Source organism: Corvus cornix, chromosome 18 (genome assembly GCF_000738735.6).
Source record: "Corvus cornix cornix isolate S_Up_H32 chromosome 18, ASM73873v5, whole genome shotgun sequence".
In the NCBI taxonomy this organism is placed as follows: domain Eukaryota; kingdom Metazoa; phylum Chordata; class Aves; order Passeriformes; family Corvidae; genus Corvus; species Corvus cornix.
Window position 1 is genome coordinate 1,434,931 of NC_046347.1, and position 17,916 is coordinate 1,452,846.

General features: G+C 50.2%; 1 protein-coding gene across 1 annotated transcript in view; it reads left to right on the plus strand.

Moving 5' to 3' along the window:
- Positions 1–17,916, plus strand: part of SHISA6 (shisa family member 6) — a 182,913-nt gene that overhangs the window by 149,260 nt on the left and 15,737 nt on the right. The window contains 1 exon segment of the mRNA XM_039562578.1: positions 9,182–9,244. Within this exon segment, the coding sequence (XP_039418512.1) occupies positions 9,182–9,244 (63 nt within the window).

The following is a 17,916-nucleotide window of genomic DNA, read 5'->3' on the forward strand; positions in this document are numbered from 1 at the left end:
CATCCAGGGAAAAGGAAACGCTGGGAACCAGCAGAAGGGTGGGATGGGTTTCACACCATCACAACAGACACGTCCTCGTTCCTGGCCCCTCACAGCCACTTGTTGCTGTGTCACATAAAGAGATCTTTGCTTCTCTGCCCAGATACCTCCAGGCTGGCCATGCCTTGGTGACAGATGAGGAGCAAGTGGATTTCTGTGGCTTCAGAATGATTTAAAACCAGTTAAGGACTTCAGTCTATTTATCTGCATCGTCGTGTTGCTTATAACGCCACACATTTATCACTCCTGAGGCTGGGAAAGCCCTGCTGGGCTCTGGGCAAGCTGGGACCCACCCTCCTCTCCAGAGTCTCTGCATCCTCCTGCAAGGACCTGGTGACAGGGCAAGGACCTGGTGACAGGACAAGGACTGGTCCAAAGCCATTTGGTTCCATGGGAAAAAACCTAAGATTATTTTTCCTGTGATTATGCTTGGAGTGTAGCAGGCAAGGGCTTTGGCTCTCTGCTGATTCCTGTTTCTTTTCAGTCTCAAGAGTGAGATGGGACAGCCAGGCCCTGGTGTTTCCTAAGCGAAAGCTGTGACCAGGGCTTGGACTTCGGCTCTCCAAGTGGATCTGAGGTCCAGCACCCCTGTACCCACTGGAGAGCCCTTCTGACAGCGATTTCATCCTCAACTTTTTCTCTTTATACTTCATGGAAGAGGAAAAAACAAGAGGAGGACTTTGTGTTCCCTTCCCTTCTCCTTCCTGCCAATACCATGGGGTTAAAAGGGACCGTGTTACTTCCAAAGGTATTTGCATAATTATCTCTGCGCTCGGAATGTGCAAGAGCTGGCTGTGTTCCACCAAAGATTGCATTTAACTAATCCTGCTTTAGCAACCCAGACTATTTATACCTTCTCAAATCAACTCCATCTCCAGAAATGCCCTTTAAAGGACACATTTTGTTCTCTCCTGGCCATATGTTTTCCCCGTGAGCTGCACATTCTGGACCTGTTTCCAAAGGTTGCCATCCAGGGCTGCTCCCCCAGCTGCTGTTGTGCAGTGCTGGCTGATGTTAGTCATGCAGCCTGCTCAGCTGTTGGATTCCTGATGAAACCAGTCCATATTTATCCAATTACTTTGTGTTTCCGAGGCAGGGTGAAGTTCTCAGACACACAGGGGATCCCAGGCACTCATGGTCAACACCAGCCACCTTTGTGCCCTGGGCTTCACAGAACTTTCTCTCCCAGACTGAAAGTCCTTGTTCTTTCTCTTCATCTGGACTTCTTCTGGCCCTTTCTCCACTTTTTTCTCCTGCTTTATTCTGGAACATGTGAGAAAGGGCAGCAAGGGGTTAGCTGAAAACAATGAAAATCAGAGCAAATAAAGCAGGAAATGTTATGGAAAATGCTGAACTCCAGCTCCAGGTGAGTTCAGACATTCCCCTCTGGCTGAGGGGCACCGTGGTTGCTGCTCTCTGGAGCAGAGGCATTGCTGGGGGCATCCTCAGGAAGGAGGTGTCTCTTCTCCAGAGCCTCCTGCTGCTGAGCCAGCCAGGCTCTGGGAAGAGCAGGAAAAGCTTAAAGTTAACCTTGTGACAGAATTCACACTCCACTGTCCATGAGGAGGAAAAACCATTTCTTCTTCAAGCCAGACACTCCAGAAGGCATCAGCTTCCTTGGAGAGAGAGATTTGGAGCTCTCTGTGACCTTTATCTTCACCATGGTGCTGCTGTTTTTAAAAATATCATTTTAAAGCCAAGATTGGGAAATAATTGTTCTCGTGGCTTTGTTTTTCTGCAAGTGCCCTTTTTTGCTGTAGTGGCTTGGAAACAGGAGTTGCATTTTCCTCACGCCAAGCTCTCCCCTGCAGTTTTCTTTGGCAGTGAGGAGCTGCAGGGATGTGCTGGGAGGGAGACATATGCTGGTGTGTAGGGAGCTCGTGAGTGGGCCTGGTTTCCATGTTCCATCGTGGATACGAGGGCTGTGTGGGAGGAGGAGAATCCACTGTGAATGAGTGTGTGATTTGTGCAGCCTTTCAATGCAGGAGACAGATTTTTGTGAGTGAACCCCACGCCCTGTTGTACGAGAACATCCTCCTCACGCTCCCATTTTTACTCAGATATTTGAGGGAGAAGGATTATTTTCCACCTCGCAGCTCAGTGGGCCTTGCTGATTTTTTAGTTTTTTCTATCTTTTTCTCAGCCATGACCTCCAGAACTTCAGGGCCCACTGCAGCCAAGTGTTCTCCACCTGCAGCTGCACGTGGTGAAGATGTGTCAGGGCAGGGTTGGGTTGGAGATCAGGGAAAGGTTCTTCCCCAGAGGGTGCTGGGCACTGCCCAGGCTCCCCAGGGAATGGGCACAGCCCCGAGGCTGCCAGAGCTCCAGGAGCACTTGGACAGCACTGCCAGGGATGCCCAGGGTGGGGTTGTTGGGGGGTCTGTGCAGGGCCAGGGGTTGATCTCTGTGGGTCCCTTCCAGCTCAGGGTACTCCCTTGATCCTGTGATTCACCTCCTACTTGATTTCTTAGATTTCATTTAAGCCTTCATCTCCCATAGCCTTAAAATAAGGAACAAACACAACCCAAGGTGGAAAAAAGAGGGGTCAAAAAGCAGCAGAAGACTGAGCTGAAGTCTCCTGTGCAATGTTCACTCACACGCCCTTTAGGCACTCGATGGATATTTTGCAAGTAAAATCCCTGCCTTGAGCACTGCTGGGACAGAGCAGGGAAGGCTCAGGGCTTGTAGCAGAAGCACGAGGCACCAAGGGAAGGATAGGAATTGGGGCAGGGGAAGCACTGGAGCGGTGTCCAGGTGACCCTGACATCCCTCTCGGCACTGCTGGGGAGTTCCTGCAGCCAAATCCAGAGATTTGGCAGATCCTGCTGAAGAGCCTGCAGCAGCTCCAGGTGTGAGAAACACCAACCTCCAGCCTGCCCTTGCCGTGCCAGCACCTCCCAGAGCACCCACAGCGCTGGGAGGGTGCTGGGCACCCCTGGCAGGGACAGGCCTGGAGGAACCTGAGTTGATCAGAGCCTTTCAAAGTCCCTTTGGTTTCTTGCTCCCCAAAGTTCCAGCACCTCCAGCGTGGTTTTCCAAAGTGCTGAGCTCCAGGGCTGCCACAGGCACGGAATCGTGGAGTCAGTCAGGTCAGAAAAGACCTCTGAGACCCCCGAGTCCAACCCAGCCCCTCCACCTCGTTCACCACTGAACCACATCCTCAAGCACCACATCCACATGGTTTTTGAACACTTCCAGGGATGGGGACTCCACCACTTCCTTGGGCAGCCCATTCCAGTGCTTGAGCACCCTTTCTGTGAAGGAATATTCCCCAATATCCAACCTGAGCCTCCCCTGGCCCAGCCTGAAGGCCGTTTTCCTCTTCCTCCTGTCCCTGTTCCCTGCCAGCAGAGCCCGACCCCCCCGGCTGCCCCTCCTGTCAGGGACTTGTGCAGAGCCACAAGGTCCCCCCTGAGCCTCCTTTGCTCCAGGCTGAGCCCTCCCAGTTCCTTCAGCTGCCCCTCACCAGGAGCTTGTGCCCTTGCTACCTTGGCTGGGATGGAGAGTGACAAACCTGAAGTTGAACTGGGCTGGGGGGGCCTTTCCAGTCCCCCTCCTCTAATTGCGTGGCCACTGATTCCACCTGCCTTCATTATTTTTCCCCCAGGTAAACCAGGAGCTGTTCTACCTGCCTTTCCTCCCCCACAAACAGGACATGATTAATTAACAGCTGATTTTGTGCTTGCAAAATCCTATTAAAAATCCCCTGTGTGATATGAAAAATCTGACCTGAGTTTTCCAGGGCTGTTCCTCAAAAGGAATACAGCCTGGCAGGTGTGAGCACACCTGTTCTGGCCTCAGGGCCAGCCCCCAGCCTGCCTGCCAGGAGAGTCTGGGAGCTGTTTGTGCGGCTTGGATGGGTGTAGAGGAAAAGCCTGCATGGAAAATAACAGTTCCATAAGCAGTGCAGGATTTGGATGGCGTGGGGTACTAAAGAACAGGGCCATTCACCGCTTAATGAGGATTAAAATAACTCCTGAATAGCTGCCTTATTCCCTGAGCATCCTGTTCAATGAATGAGTCACAGGATTACAGTTGAAAAATAGGTTGGAATGGTAGAACAAAAACCTGACATGATGAATATCAAACGGAGGGTTTGGGGACAACCTTTCGTTTGGCATTTCCAAGCCCTCTGGTGACTGATGTGCTGACTCTACCTGCAGCTTAACTCTTGGGTTTGTCTTGCCACAGTCCATTTCTGGGGGTCTGTGTGCTGGGGGAGTGCTGGGCAGGTGTGGAAACACTCTGCAAGCAGGAAATTCACAGCACACAAGTACAAAGTAATTAACTATTGGCTCGTGTACACCAAAGGCAGCTGGGGTTTAACGATCTATTAGGCTAAATATTCCTGTGCTCATCACCTCTGAGCCCCGCCTGGGCAGACCTGGCTCGGGAGGGGTTCTGGGCTTCATTTTGCCGCTTTCACTGCCCAAAATCAGGGGAAAAGGGTTGGTGCTTGCTCCCCTTCCCTGCTCAGCTCTGCTTGACCATCCCCTGGAGCAGTTGAAGGACGTTTGCTCCAGGCTTCCCCTCTGGAATACAAATTGTGAACGGAAAATGCCGGAGGGGGCCGGTGGGTGATGAACGAGGAGCTTTGTGCTCAAAGTTATTTCCATTCTCCTCAGCAGGTTTGGGGCTGCTTCCCTCCCTGCCTTCTGGCTCTGCATTTCCCTCCGTTCCTAAAGCCTCGAGTAAGATCAGCCCTGGGAAGGGATTTTCTCTTCATTAGTGAAGGAGGTTTCTCTTCATTATCAAGGAGGTTTCTTGTCAGCAGCACAACAACTGCTCCTTCCACCATGCTCTGGAGATCTCAGCTGGGGCTGGGCAAATGCTGAGGCTGTTGGAAAGACCAGAGGGGCAGAAGGCAAAGAAGTGTTTTTCATGGAATCATCTCGGTTGGAAAAGGCCTCTAAGATCAAATAGTCGAACCACCAACCCATGGCCCCAAATCTTTTAAATCCCTTCAGAAATGGCGACTCCACCACTGCTCTGGGTGCTGATGGCTCCTCTTTAGGCCATTTCTTTTGTCCTGTTAACTACAGATTTCAGAGCAGCCTCCAGTACTTTAATAAATTCTCTAAAACGAATGCAAAGTACAGCACGACCATCAGAATGATCATCTATCTGTGTTACAGTTACAGATATATCTGTAATACCGTTGACATATATTAAAAATATCCTTGCTTTGCAGTTTTCATAAGGAATTTTATTAGGAAAGACAGGCTGGAAAATATGGCATTTTCTTTTCATATTCTGACACTTGATTTTTTTTTTTCCCATTACAGAACACAATAAATCAAAGTTTTATTAGTAATATTCCCATATGAAATTCTTGAGACTGAAAAAAAAAAAAATAGGCTCTGGAGAAGACTGAAGCCAAGTACCAAAGGAAAGGTTAAATCTGTGAAAAAAGGTTGTGTCTCAGGAGGATTTCTCAGCAGGAAGTGCAATGGGAACTCTTTGGGGGCTATTTAAAGTATTCTTTAACAGTTCCTCAGGGTTTTGCACCTTGGTGCAGACAATTCAGGTGGCGATTGTGGTTTAACCCCAGCTGGGGACTTACCCCCACGACGCCAGCAGGATACAGTGGAGAACTGGAAGGCTAAAAGTGAGAAAACTTGTGGATAGAGACAGTTTAATAAAAGAAATAAAATAATAAATGGTAAATGAAAAGGAACGTGTCCTCCGTGCGCGTGCCTTCCCCTGTTTGCAAAGGCGTGGGAGCACTGGTTCCCTTTTTTCCGGTGAAACATCTCATTCTTTCTGCTGGTTATTTTATCTGATCGCTCCTCCAGCTGTGCTCAGAAATTTCCTATTGTGGTCTGGCAATTCAGAGCCCTGTGGGTCCTTTCTTCTCCTAATGGAGTTTCCTGGTAAATGGCTTTGAACTCAGATCCTTGTCTCAGCAATAGATAAGCTTCTGCCTAACTGGCACTTCACAATTAACAGCATTATCTTGTTAAACCTGAAGAGGTGTAGGAAGGCTCAGCCATCATTTTAAAGCGTTTTATTGCTTAGAAAGTGTTTACAAAGGGCTACAGAAGTGGTAAATGAAGCCCAGCGCTGCATTCAGATGCTTGATTAGCTCAGACGCATCAAAATGCCAACAGTTCGGGTTCTGGCGGGGTTGGATGCCATTGCTTCAGCAGGAGCCTCAAAACACCAGAGGTTTTTAGTAGTGGGAAAAGGAGAAGAGAGGAGAGGAGAAGGAGAGGGAGCAGGAGAGGAGAGGAGAGGAGAGGAGAGGAGAGGAAGAGGAGAGGACGAGGGAAGTGAGAGGAGAGGAAAAAGGAAAGGAAATTGGATGTGAAATGAAAAGTTGCTCAGAATCAGAAGACGGTGGTTCCTATTCAGGTGCAACTGTCCTCAGTGAAGACCCAACTTCCCCCAGGAGTGAGGTTGTGGGAATAAGTGACCCGTGAGTGTTCGCAGGAGAGTAGAAACCTCTGCTGGTTCCCTCCTGGAGCAGTTGCTGTGTTCAGGCTGTGTCTGTTCCTGTTCCAAACACCGGCATTTCACACCTCGAGTGTCCCCATCTCTGTGTCCCCTCTCGCCTGGCAGCTCCTGCAGCACCAGCAGGAACAGCGCACACAGACTTTGGGGTTTGGGTGTTTTCTGCCGCTTGGTCTGTAAATGAGCTTTGCTGGAGCCACGCTGGAAGTCCTTGCTCTCCTTGGCGTGACTGCAGCCCACGCCTGGCTGGAGCCCAGAGGGACGGGCACAGGAGCCACAGGCTCCTCTAAAAGTGTGTGGAAGGATAGAGACCTCCGGGGGAAATTCATCTTTCCCAGGCTTGCAGGACAGAAGTGTCTGTGGAGCAATTTAGTCATGCTCGATGAACTTATCAGCTGCAAATGTCAAGGAGAGGCCATCAAGAAATAAAACAGGCTCGTTACTCGCTACCTGCTTTGCAGCCTCAGAAAGAGATCCGATAACGTATTAATATGGGAATAAACGGGGGGTAAAAGAACCGCTGGAACTCGTGCCGGGCACGGGATGAAGATGAGGGAGCGATGCGCCCTTGTGGCAAAGAGGCCACCAGCATCCCGGGCTGCGCCCGCGGGAGCGGGGCCAGCGGGGCACGGACGGCGTCCGGCAGCACCGGGGACGAGCAGCTGGGAAGCCTGTGGGCCACTTATTCAAGGACACTTGAGGTGTCCCTGTGGACCTGGGCTTCTCTCAAGATTTGCTCAACTCGTGCTGGCAGCCAAGCTAAAACCCTTTCATTTTCCCATCTGCCCGGGGTACACCGAGTGCCTGGATTCTGGATGGAGCAGGAAGCAGGTGAAGATGCCTAAATAAACTCTGATTTTATTCCTGGTTGCACCCAGACACTCGCCACAGTGAGGGAGAGCAGCTCCCACCGAGATAAATGAGCAGCCAACACGCAGAAACAAATCATGGCAACTTAACCTTTTTTTCTTTTTTTTTGCTGTGTTTTATGGCCAGGGAGGAATAATTCGTATTAAGGATCATGACCTTAGCAAGATTTCCAGCAGTTTCTAGCAAAGCAATGTGAGATTAATTAGAGAAGTGGGTTGTTAATGAACCTGTCTGGGGTAGAGGCCACGAGGGCTGAGTGGCCATTCAGGGATCAAATATCAGGGGAAGGATGGGCTGATGTGGTTCTGGATTTGGTCTCTTTGTTCCTGGTGGAAAAGGAATTTGCTTATTAAATTTGCAGGTGATATGAAGCTTGCATGACCGTAAGTCTATTAGAGAACAGGATTAGAATTTAAATTCTTGACAAATTGGATAAATAGCCTGAAAATAAATTGATTAAATGGAGAAAAATGAGATGCCTCAGGCTGAAGCAGGAATACTAAAAAGCCTTGTCTGTGTTGGAGAACAATTGGAGAGTTCCTTGGAAAAGTAATAAGGAATCACAAAGGATCATAAAATTTACACGAACCAGGAAAAGAGAAGTATTTCAAGTTTGTGTGAACAAGAGAAGCTGACTTGGGACAATCCAGGCATTCCACTCTGTCCTGGTTAGAAACACATCCCAGACTTGAGAAGGATCTGGGTCAGTGGGAGCAGAGGGTGCTGGAATGACAGGGGTCCAAGGGAAAGCCAGTTTTATAGGGAAACAGGAAAGGAATGGTGTTAGCATGAAGGATGAAGGAGCACATGCTAACTGTGGTCATGAAGAGCTGTGGCAGAAATAAGGGGGATTCTCTCCACATCCCTGGAAGACAGGAGAGAAGGAACTGGTCTGAAAAGCAGAAAGAAAGGCCCAGTGACACAGATCTTCGGGGGAGAAAGTGAGATATCCATGAAAGGTTTGGGAATAGTACAGGAGGCACTGGACTAACCCCCTGCACCAGGAGAGCAGGACATGAAAGATTCCTAGAGATCTCCTCTCATCCTACACTGCTACAGCTCCATCCATGATGGAAAGGTCTGGACAAAGAGCTCATTCCTTACTGGAGTAGGTGTGGAAACTAAAGCTCGTGGAGGTTTATCAGGAGCCCCTTATCTGATCCTTTTATTGCAGTGAGAAGGAGACAGAGTTGTTTCCCACCGCCAAGGGCAGTTCCCAGCCCCAGTTCCAGCAGTGACTCTGCCATGGATTGTTTCCCCTGCACGGGGTGCCTCAGTCTCACAGGATTGCCCCTTCCTGGGCAGGGACCCACAGCCCCTGTGCAGCTGTTAAACTCCCCGAGGCCACACCTTTGGCTGCTCTCTGCACTCACACAGGACGTGCTGCTTGTGCTTGTGCTCACAGTGGCCCAGGCTGGGCTTGGGTGGTTGGGGCTCACATCCTGAAAACCTCCAGAGCTCCAAAGCTCTGTGCTCGATGGAGCTGGAGCTGTGGGATGGGGGCCTCAGGAACAGCCCACCCCTGTGGGCACAGCTGGGTGTGCTCCTGCCTGGACGTGTTTCTCACCTTTGCAGAGAACCCTCATTTGCAGGCTCAGCAGAAGGGGAGCAGATTCCCATTATCGTGTTCTCCTTGCATCTGGAATTTTAAGTGAACTGCATAACAGAATCTTCTGCTTTCTTAAGCATTTCCTTCTCCTTCCTTTAATCATGCTGAGATTTCCTGCGATACTGTGAGCTGTAATTATCATCTGCAGATCAGTGGCGGTGCTAAGCTGGTTCTTAAAGGGATTTTTTTTCTTTTTTCTGTGAATTTCAGATGACCAAGAACAAAATTATAATCACCTGATACTAAACAGTGCCACCCAGACACCTACACATGGTAAGAGAAAGCAAAGAGCAAAATTACACACGTTGTAACTTTCCTCTGCCAGCCAGTAACGTTTACTGGCACCAAAGTGTGCTTGATGTTAATGGAAATATTCCTCTGGTGATGCTGCATGGCTGATGGTTCCCATCAACATTAAACACAGGACCATATTTTCAGTGGTGTGCCCAGGGAAATATGGCCCAGTCTTTTCTAGGTGTGCTGATCAGCCTCGTGTCTAATTCCAAGATACTCCTCTGTTTCCCACTTCGTTTCCTCCACCTCACCCCAGCCTGGAGAGGTTTCTTCACTCCCTCCATGGCCAGAACCTGCCTCTCTCTGCTCAGCCCTGTCCCCCAGCCCTTCTGTCCCCTCCTTTGGGTTTCCCTGAGCAGCACTGGAGCCTGGGCTGTGTCTCCCCTCCCTGGGAGCCACCACAGACCAGTCAAACCCCAGCAGCTCCTGGCTCCATCCACCCCCAGGCCAGTCCCTGCCACCCAAACCCTGTTCCCAGTCTCTGTGCATCAGACCAATTTCTGATTGATCCCTCAGGTCCTCTCTGCTTTCTTCCCTCTTCTGCTGCTGCCTTGTCTTGGTCCTGTCCGTGTCCCTCCCTGCACCCTTTGCCTTTGGAATGGGATCCATTCCTCCAGCGTTGGCAGCTGGGACCTTCCTCCTGCTGGAAGCACTCAGTAAATCTCATCTCAAACGCTTCTGGCAGTGCTGGGTCTCTGTATTTGTTACTCTTTTTGTCCTGGCGTTCGTTTGTTTTGAATTCTGAAACCTCATCCTGACTATTCTGGAGCTGATTTATTGTGAGTTGTGTTCATGTGTAGAGATCTCCCTGTTGCTAAGGAGGGTGGGAGAACAATTGCCCTTGGAAAGATCACCCAAAACCTTCGGGGTTTCTCCTTCCCAGCGGAGGCAGGCAGCTCTTCAGCCTGCAAGTTGCTTCCATGGTAAGACTGTGTTATTAGGGCTTCATTTTCTGTCTTCCAAAAACTCCAGGAGGAGCAGTGTCAGCTCTAAACTCACCAGTGCCACAGCAGTATTTATTGAGCCTGAACTGACAGCCTCCAGTGCTCCTCAGACTCCTTGTTCTGTTTACTTCTTCACCTTCCTGAGGAAAAAAAAAGAAGAAAACAGAGAAATAGGGCTGAAATTGTGTTTTCTTCTCTTTGATCTTGCTACTCCTTCTTAAAATCCAGCCCCTGCTGGGCTCTGAGCTGCCCCAGGAGAGCGCCCTTAACCTGTGTCTGCCCAGGAGCTTTAATGGAGCCCCAGCATCAGGGTCCCATTGCATCCAAGAACTCCAGGGAATGTGCTAAGACAATTAAATTTCCCTCTGCTCTTAACAGATGCTTTGCTTTTTCATGTACTTAAGAGACAAAAACACAAAAGCAGATACACTCATGATCTTGGATTCCTTGTGCTTCCTGTGTCTTAATAATTTGGTTGTTCCGAGTGGCTTGGATGAGCTGACTACAAATAACTGTGTGATTCAGAGGTTCATCTTCTCCCTGAGTTCTCCATATGGCCATGGGTGCTTTTGTTCCTTCCCCTCGTGTGTGCTGCTGCTGGTGAGCCATTGCTTGGCGAGTCTGAAACGATATTTGGACTTTTCAAGTAAGACATCAGAAGAGCTTGCAGGATTCAGAATTACTGCTGAAACTGTGACCAAGGTTTAATTTAATTCCTTCCCCAGCTGGGGCATGGGGTGCATTTGCTGTGTGGTTATGCAGATTTGGAGGTGGACAGGAGCACTGTGTTCACCAGCTGGTCCCTCAGCCTGTCCCTGGCACCCCCCGTGCTGTGACAGCCTCTGAAGGAGGCAGAGTGAGGGGCCTGGGCTCAGCTCACCCTTAAGTGCAGTAAAAGAGCAGCTGAAGGTTGCCAGGATTCCAGCCTGAGCCAGCAGGGCAGTGGCTGTGGGTGACATGCAGCCAAAAATCCCTCTTGTGCCTGGAGCAGCTCCCTAGGGTCTCACCCCACAGGGATGCACTCCGTGGGTGTGCAGGGTGAGCTGGAAACCTGGAATTCCTGTCAGGATCAGAGCTCAGCTGCTGTGGGCTGGTGTCTTCACAGCCTTCACCTGTAATTCCCTGAGTCTCCAAGCTCCCTCCGTGCTGGGCCTGAGCAGCAGAGGATTCCCACACCCAGCTGTGCAGACCCCGAGCCCGGGGCTCTGCAGGAGAGCTCCTCACGGAGAAGGAAGGAAAGCCAAGTTCCCTTTCCCCTTCCTGCACTGGCTGGGCCTTTGGAAAAGCAGAGCCAAGTGCACCAACCCAGCTGTTTTCCCAAAGGTCTTGGGAATCACAGCAGGATCTCAGCATCTGGGAGTGATCCAGGTGTGCAGCAGGGCAGCCATTCCCTGTTTGGGGAATCGTAATGGGATCTCAGTGTGCAGGAGAGATCCAGATGTGCAGTGGGGCAGCTGTTCCACCAAGCAGCGTTCTGGGCAGACCCTGCTGCAGCCCTGGCAGGGCCATGGTTCAGCTGAGCAAGGCAGAGGGTGGCCAGCATCTGTTTCCATGGCAGATGCTCTCCAGCTCCTCATGTCCTGCTGCCTCCAGCTGCCACAAAGGAGCAAATCCCAGGGGATCAGAGCAATCCAAGCTCACAAGGAAGGAGGAGAACAAAGAAGAAGCAGGTTTGACCTTAGGTTTTGGAGCTGTTCTGCTGCAGGTCCCCAGGGTTAAACCCCCAGGGGCTCTGGTTTAACCTGGCAGGGGGTGGCATTTTCGGGGCACAACCTTTCAGTGCCAAGGGGCTGCCCACCACAGAGCTGGGATTACCCTGAGCTCTTTCCGTGCAGGAAGGAATCACCACTAATTAACAGAGGGGTCACAGTTAATCTGCTCTGTCAGGCTGCTCTCACCTTGTTAGCAGAGCTGGGAGGGGGAGTCTCCCTTCCCTCCCTGCCTGGCTGGCACAGAGGGCTGGAAAATCTGGTATCTTGGGGAAGACAATTCCCAACGGGATCAGGAGAAGTGACCACAGGCAGGTGAGTCCCAGGAAGTGGCCAGGGCCAAGCTGGACGGGGCTTGGAGCCCCTGGAAGGTGTCCTTGCCCATGGCAGGGGTGGCACTGGATGAACTTTAAGGTCCCTTCCAGCCCAGCCCCTCCTGGGACTCCACAGTTCCATGACTCTCCCAACCCAGGGTCTGCAATCCCCGGATTTCAGTTCTGCTGCTGTTGAGGGCTCTGAATTTACCACTCTGACTCGGAGCATCCCACATCTTCCAGGAATCCCTTGGTTTTTTCCTGCTGCCGGACTATTCCTGCCCCAAATTCCCTCGCAGGATACCAAATGTCCCATTCCAGAGCTACCTGCAGCCCTTTAGAAACCTCAGCCTGAATCTGCTTTCAGTGACAGACTTTAGACCTCAATTCCACTGAAATCAGAATTTTCCTGTGGATTTCCTTAACTCTAGACTTTATTTCTACCTCAGCTGCAGATTTGAGCTGCAAATGAAGAACTCTACAGCAGTTTTAGGAAGTGTAGTGATTTGTATGTAAAATGTGAGTGGGAGGGAGCAAGTATTAGGCTCTAAGCACAACCAAGTTTTACATATGAAATGCAGCTAAATCTTTTGATACATTAATTTATCTCGCTTAGATATTCAGCCTTCACACAAAATAAGCACATAAAATGATTTTCCCATAAAAACATTAAAATATGAAGGAAAAAAAATGAGCTGGGGGCACAAAAGAGAACTGAGCATCAGCTCTAACAGAAATACACACTGACTGCCTGGGCTCAGTTTCTGCTCAGCTTATTGCTGTATTTTTCACTGCTGCTGAAGTTTCATCTCATTATATTTAGTGCATATATAATTATCCTAACCTTAAGAACACCTAATAAACAATTTTTTTTTACATCTTTATAAATACCAAGCGCATTTCCAAATAATACAGCGAGAAGGAAGTTCATAGCACGATTTTTATGTCAGTTAATTGCATTTGACAATCATCTCAAAAAATACTTGGTAAACCACCATGAGCAGCCAATTACTTCAAGGTTTTAATGTGGCCAATTTGTTTTTCCATGGATGATGCCTGGGATTGCTCTGATGGAGGCAAATTTCATTTTATAGCTGTACTTGTGTGAGCTTTTACCAGATTCCTCTCTGTACTCATGTAGGTGTTTGTCTTTTTTATATTTCTCCTTTCTTTTTCTTTCTTTTCTTTCTTTTCTTCCTTTTCTTTCTTTTCTTTCTTTCCTTCCTCCCTCCCTCCCTTCTCTCTTTTTTTTCTCTTCTCTTCTCTTCTCTTCTCTTCTCTTCTCTTCTCTTCTCTTCTCTTCTCTTCTCTCTTTTCTCTTTCTTTTCCTTCCTTCTCTTCCCCCTTCTTTCTCTTTTCTTCATTTCAAAAATCCAGGCTGTCTTCCTTCCCACACACTAATAGGGCTTTGGGGGATATATTGCTGAAAAAATCCTTGCATCAATTTTCTAACATCAGACCAGAAGCTTCAATTTGGGGCAATCCCAGAAGATATGAAAATGATTCCCAATTCTGTCACATCTCCTCCAGCAATTTGTTGAGAGTTTTGTGTCTATTGTGTTTAAGACACTGTTTACAAAATCCTAACAATTAAGGACTGTTTAAATTAGCTTTATCCCCGGTAGAAATATATGGGAGAAAATGAGAAGTTAATCAGATGTGCAGCACAGAACCCACAGAACAGACAGACACTTGATGTCCTGACCTTCTGCAGGGCTGGGATGGCAGTGGGAGGGAGACATCCAGGGCTGACAGGGCTGGAGCACCCAGCCCCAGCTCCTGGTGCATCCACGGTGCCCTTTGGGGTGCCAGGGCCTGACTCCTCAGCAGAGTGCACAGACTGCTGTGGTGCAATACAGGCTCAGTTCTGGAAATGGAGCTCCTGGGAAAATCAGGGCCACATCCACCTGCCGTGCCCTGAGAGCTGCTGGCCGTGCCCTGAGAGCTGCTGGCCGTGCCCACAGCGCAGAGCCGCGCTCTGTGCTGGGCTGTGCTGGGTTGCTGGGGACGTGGTTGGACCGAGGGAGGTTGGACTCACCCTGGATGAGGTTTGTGCTGCCCTCCCTTCAGTCACAGTCACAGAAACCTGGAATGGTGTGGGCTGGAAGGGGCCTTACAGTCATCCTTTTCCAACCAGAGCACAGCTTGTGGCTGCCCCTGGATCCCTGGCAGTGCCCAAGGCCAGGCTGGACGGGGCTGGGAGCAGCCTGGGACAGTGGAAGGTGTCCCTGCCCATGGCAGGGGTGGCACTGAGTGCTCTTTATGATCCCTTCCAAACCAGACCAGACCAAACCAAATCATTCCATGGCTGTGTGACTTTCCCTTCAGAACCAGCTCCCTCTCCCTGCCCTGAGGAGCTCTGGGCATGAGGCGCTTGCAGAGGTGGGGGCAGGCACCAGTTTGTAATGGTCTCAAACCCAGTAAGAACAAGCCCCAGCTGCACACAGCCCCCAGTGCTGGCAGCTCTGCTGCCAGAGCCAGGTGTGGTGTTCTGCAGCCCATGCAAAGGCAGCAAACCCCAGCAGAAGGAGCAGATCCTTTGCTCTGACAGCTCGGTGCAATTCTCATTTCCGCAGCTCTCCCTTTCAGTGGAATTGGCAGCGTTGCTCCTCTCAGCCCAGTTGTGGGGTGTGACTGCAATGCTCTGTGTGCCCAGGAGCCTTTCCAGGCTCATCCCCCTGGGTGGCAGCGTTCAGGGATGTCATCACTGCCATGTCCAAGGGCTTCGCCCTGCAGTGCGTGGTGCACCCCTTCCCTCTGCACCTTCCTCCTTCAGGCTGCTGCTCAGTTCTCGGCCAGGAGCCCTGCAGGACCCGATCCTAGAACCATCCTGACAGGCACAGGGTTTTTAGCACTGGCAGAATTCAAAACCCTCCATCTCCAGCTCATATAAATGAGGGCAGCTACTCACAGGAGAGCTCTGATTTACACCACAGAGGACCTGACCTGGAAATGTAGAAACCTCCTGGAGATTAGTCATGAGAAATGCAAAGCACTATTAATAACAGTGTTTGTAACACGGAGAAACAGAAGTGTGAAAACACAAACACTGAAGATATCTGTTATAAATTTTAATTTGAGTCTGCGAACATCCATTTATTTGCCTGCTCTGACAGCGTGTCACTTCAGGATGGCCTGGGAACTCTGAGTCCTGGCACAGAAGGCTCCGGAACGTCATCAGTGCTACCAGATTTTCCTGAGGAATGGGGCCCTTTGTAAGGACTTGCGTCAGAATCCGAGGCTTTGCGTCTGAGCCTTCAAAGGGCTGAGCAGAAGGCAGTGCTGGGGGAGCAGGGAGTGCTCTGACAGAGCGCTGGAGCTGTGCTGAGCTGAAGCTGAGCAGCAGAAGGCTGGGTTGTAGCAGCTTCTCCTAGGTGACATTGTTTGCTTTCTCTGGGTGAATGTTTTAAAAGGCATCTGTTGAAATGTCTTGCAGAATTCGCACAACATATGTGCAGACTCAAATGCAAATCTGCAGCACATCCCTTTTGCCACTTGAGCTTTGTTTAGAACTTTGCCATCAATTCACTTTCTTTTTTCTTTTGTTTTTTTTTTTTGGTTTTGGGTATCATCTGCTCCCGTCCTGCACATGAAAGGTTTTGTGCCTTGTGTAAACACACTTTGAAACTGTCTTCCAACAACAGGGGCAGAGCGAGATGTGACAAGAAGACTTCAGGTCTAATCTCCACAGCTCTGGAAATCCTGAAACTTCTCTGAGCCCTGAACTTGCAGAGAGTTTGCAAAGCAGTGGCAGAGAGAGGAGGCTCTGCCTCAGCTCGGAGGGGCTTTGTTTCCTTGTTAGATGAAAAAGCAGCCGAGTGCATGGGTCCAGCAGAGCAGTGAATTCTTGTGTCCACCTTCACTGCAATGGCCCAGGCACAGCTGGACTGCAGGACGCACACGCACGTGGTGCCACGCCAGTCCCAGGACATTCTCCTGTTTAGATCAGGGTGCAGTAGGAGCACGGGCAGTGCTCCCAGCCCTCCTGCAGGGCAGCCCCTTCCCCAGCCCCTGCACAGCAATGTGGGCAGGGCAGGAGCCTCTCGGAGCCCAGCCCAGGGATGCTCTGGTTCCCACAGAAACACAGCAGGATTCAGACTGGCCTGGCAATTCTGGCTCGTGGAGCAGAAGAAATGCACCCACCTTGCTCGGTAGGGCTCTAGGAGGAGAGATTAGAGCCCCACAGAGTTCCCTGCTCCCTTCCTGAGCTCCTCGTGCCAGCGTTGTGACTTCTGGGCTGGGCTGTGCCTGGTACCAGCCCTGCCAGGGCTGGAGCATCCCTGCTCAGAGCACTGTGCAACCTCTGCTGCCTGGAGGATGAGGAAATGCTGCAGAGCTGAGCCCTCTCCTGCTGAATTAATCAGAGACATCGGCAGAATTTTAAAGCGTTGCATTGACTGTGCCAAGGTGTGGCTGTGGCAAGGAGAGTTTAGAACCCAAGAGAAATGGCATTGCTGGGGGAGGTTCCCGTGGCTGCTGTGTGTTCTCTGGGCTGGGTGAGCTCCATCTCCTGCCTGTTCCTCTGAAAATCCCTGTGCCACGCTGGATGGTGTGTCAGAAAATGGGCACAGAGCTGCAGGATAGTGCTGAGGAAAATGGGGACTAAACCTGGCTTGCAGAGGTAATCCCAGTAACCATGGGACAGAGCTCATGTTCCAGTGGTCATCTCCAGCTGCCCAGAGCGTAGAGCTGGACTGGGATGAGAGGGAATGCGGGGGAACACAGCAGGGAACAGTCTCAGCTGCCCTGCAGGGAATGGGAGACCTTTTTATTGATTATTGATTTAATAATTCTTGGTTATGGCCTGCAGCTCCCATAGGAGCCCACAAACACCACAAAGAAAGAGGAGAGAGACCAGAGACAAGCGTGACTCAAATATATGGCAGGAGTGAAAAACTGCTGAGAAACTTGTGCTGAACTGGCCTCAGAATATAAATTGCACGAGATATTTCTCCTTACTAGTTCCCTGATCTCCCCCTCAAACCACATTATGCAAAGACATCTGAAATTAGCTTTGGTCATTTCAGTTTATCCCTTATTTTGCTGAGTGATGGGCAGTGGATTTCAAGGTGACTTCTCATTTGCCAGAATCATTCTGCTCTGTTCCTGAGTGACTGGATGGAAAACGCAGCAAGGAGAGGAACTGATCCTGCACCAGCCCATCAGATAAACGTGTGGCACTTAATTTCACACACCTCATGCAAGCAGTCAATTAATGCTCCTGCTTTGGCACCGAGCACAAGCTCCAAGCATATGACTGGGCTCATTGCAGCATGTCCAAACGCCCATGAAAATGGAGATTAGCTCCAGGTTCTGGCTGAGGAATTTGCAACGAGATGTTACCCCAGGGTCCTTGCCACACAAGCATGAGTAGGAGTGGGGACATGGTTTCAATGCTGATACAGTCTCTGTTTACTGGATAATATCTAATCAATTGTTTCCAGCCCCCTGATGAATGCAATGCACTCCCTGATCCTGCAGCCAGTCTATTAGACATGGATTGAAGTCATCAGCAAGGAAATGATGCTCTCTGAGAGGTGACGCTCCAGCTCGCTTGGGGCTGTGCTCTTTCTGCCAGAGCAGAGCCCTGTTCTGGGAGAGCAGAGAGGAACAGAAGCGATGGGAAGGGAGAGTTTATGAACCGAGGTGGTTATGGCATTGTTGGGAGGAGTTTTTCACAGTGC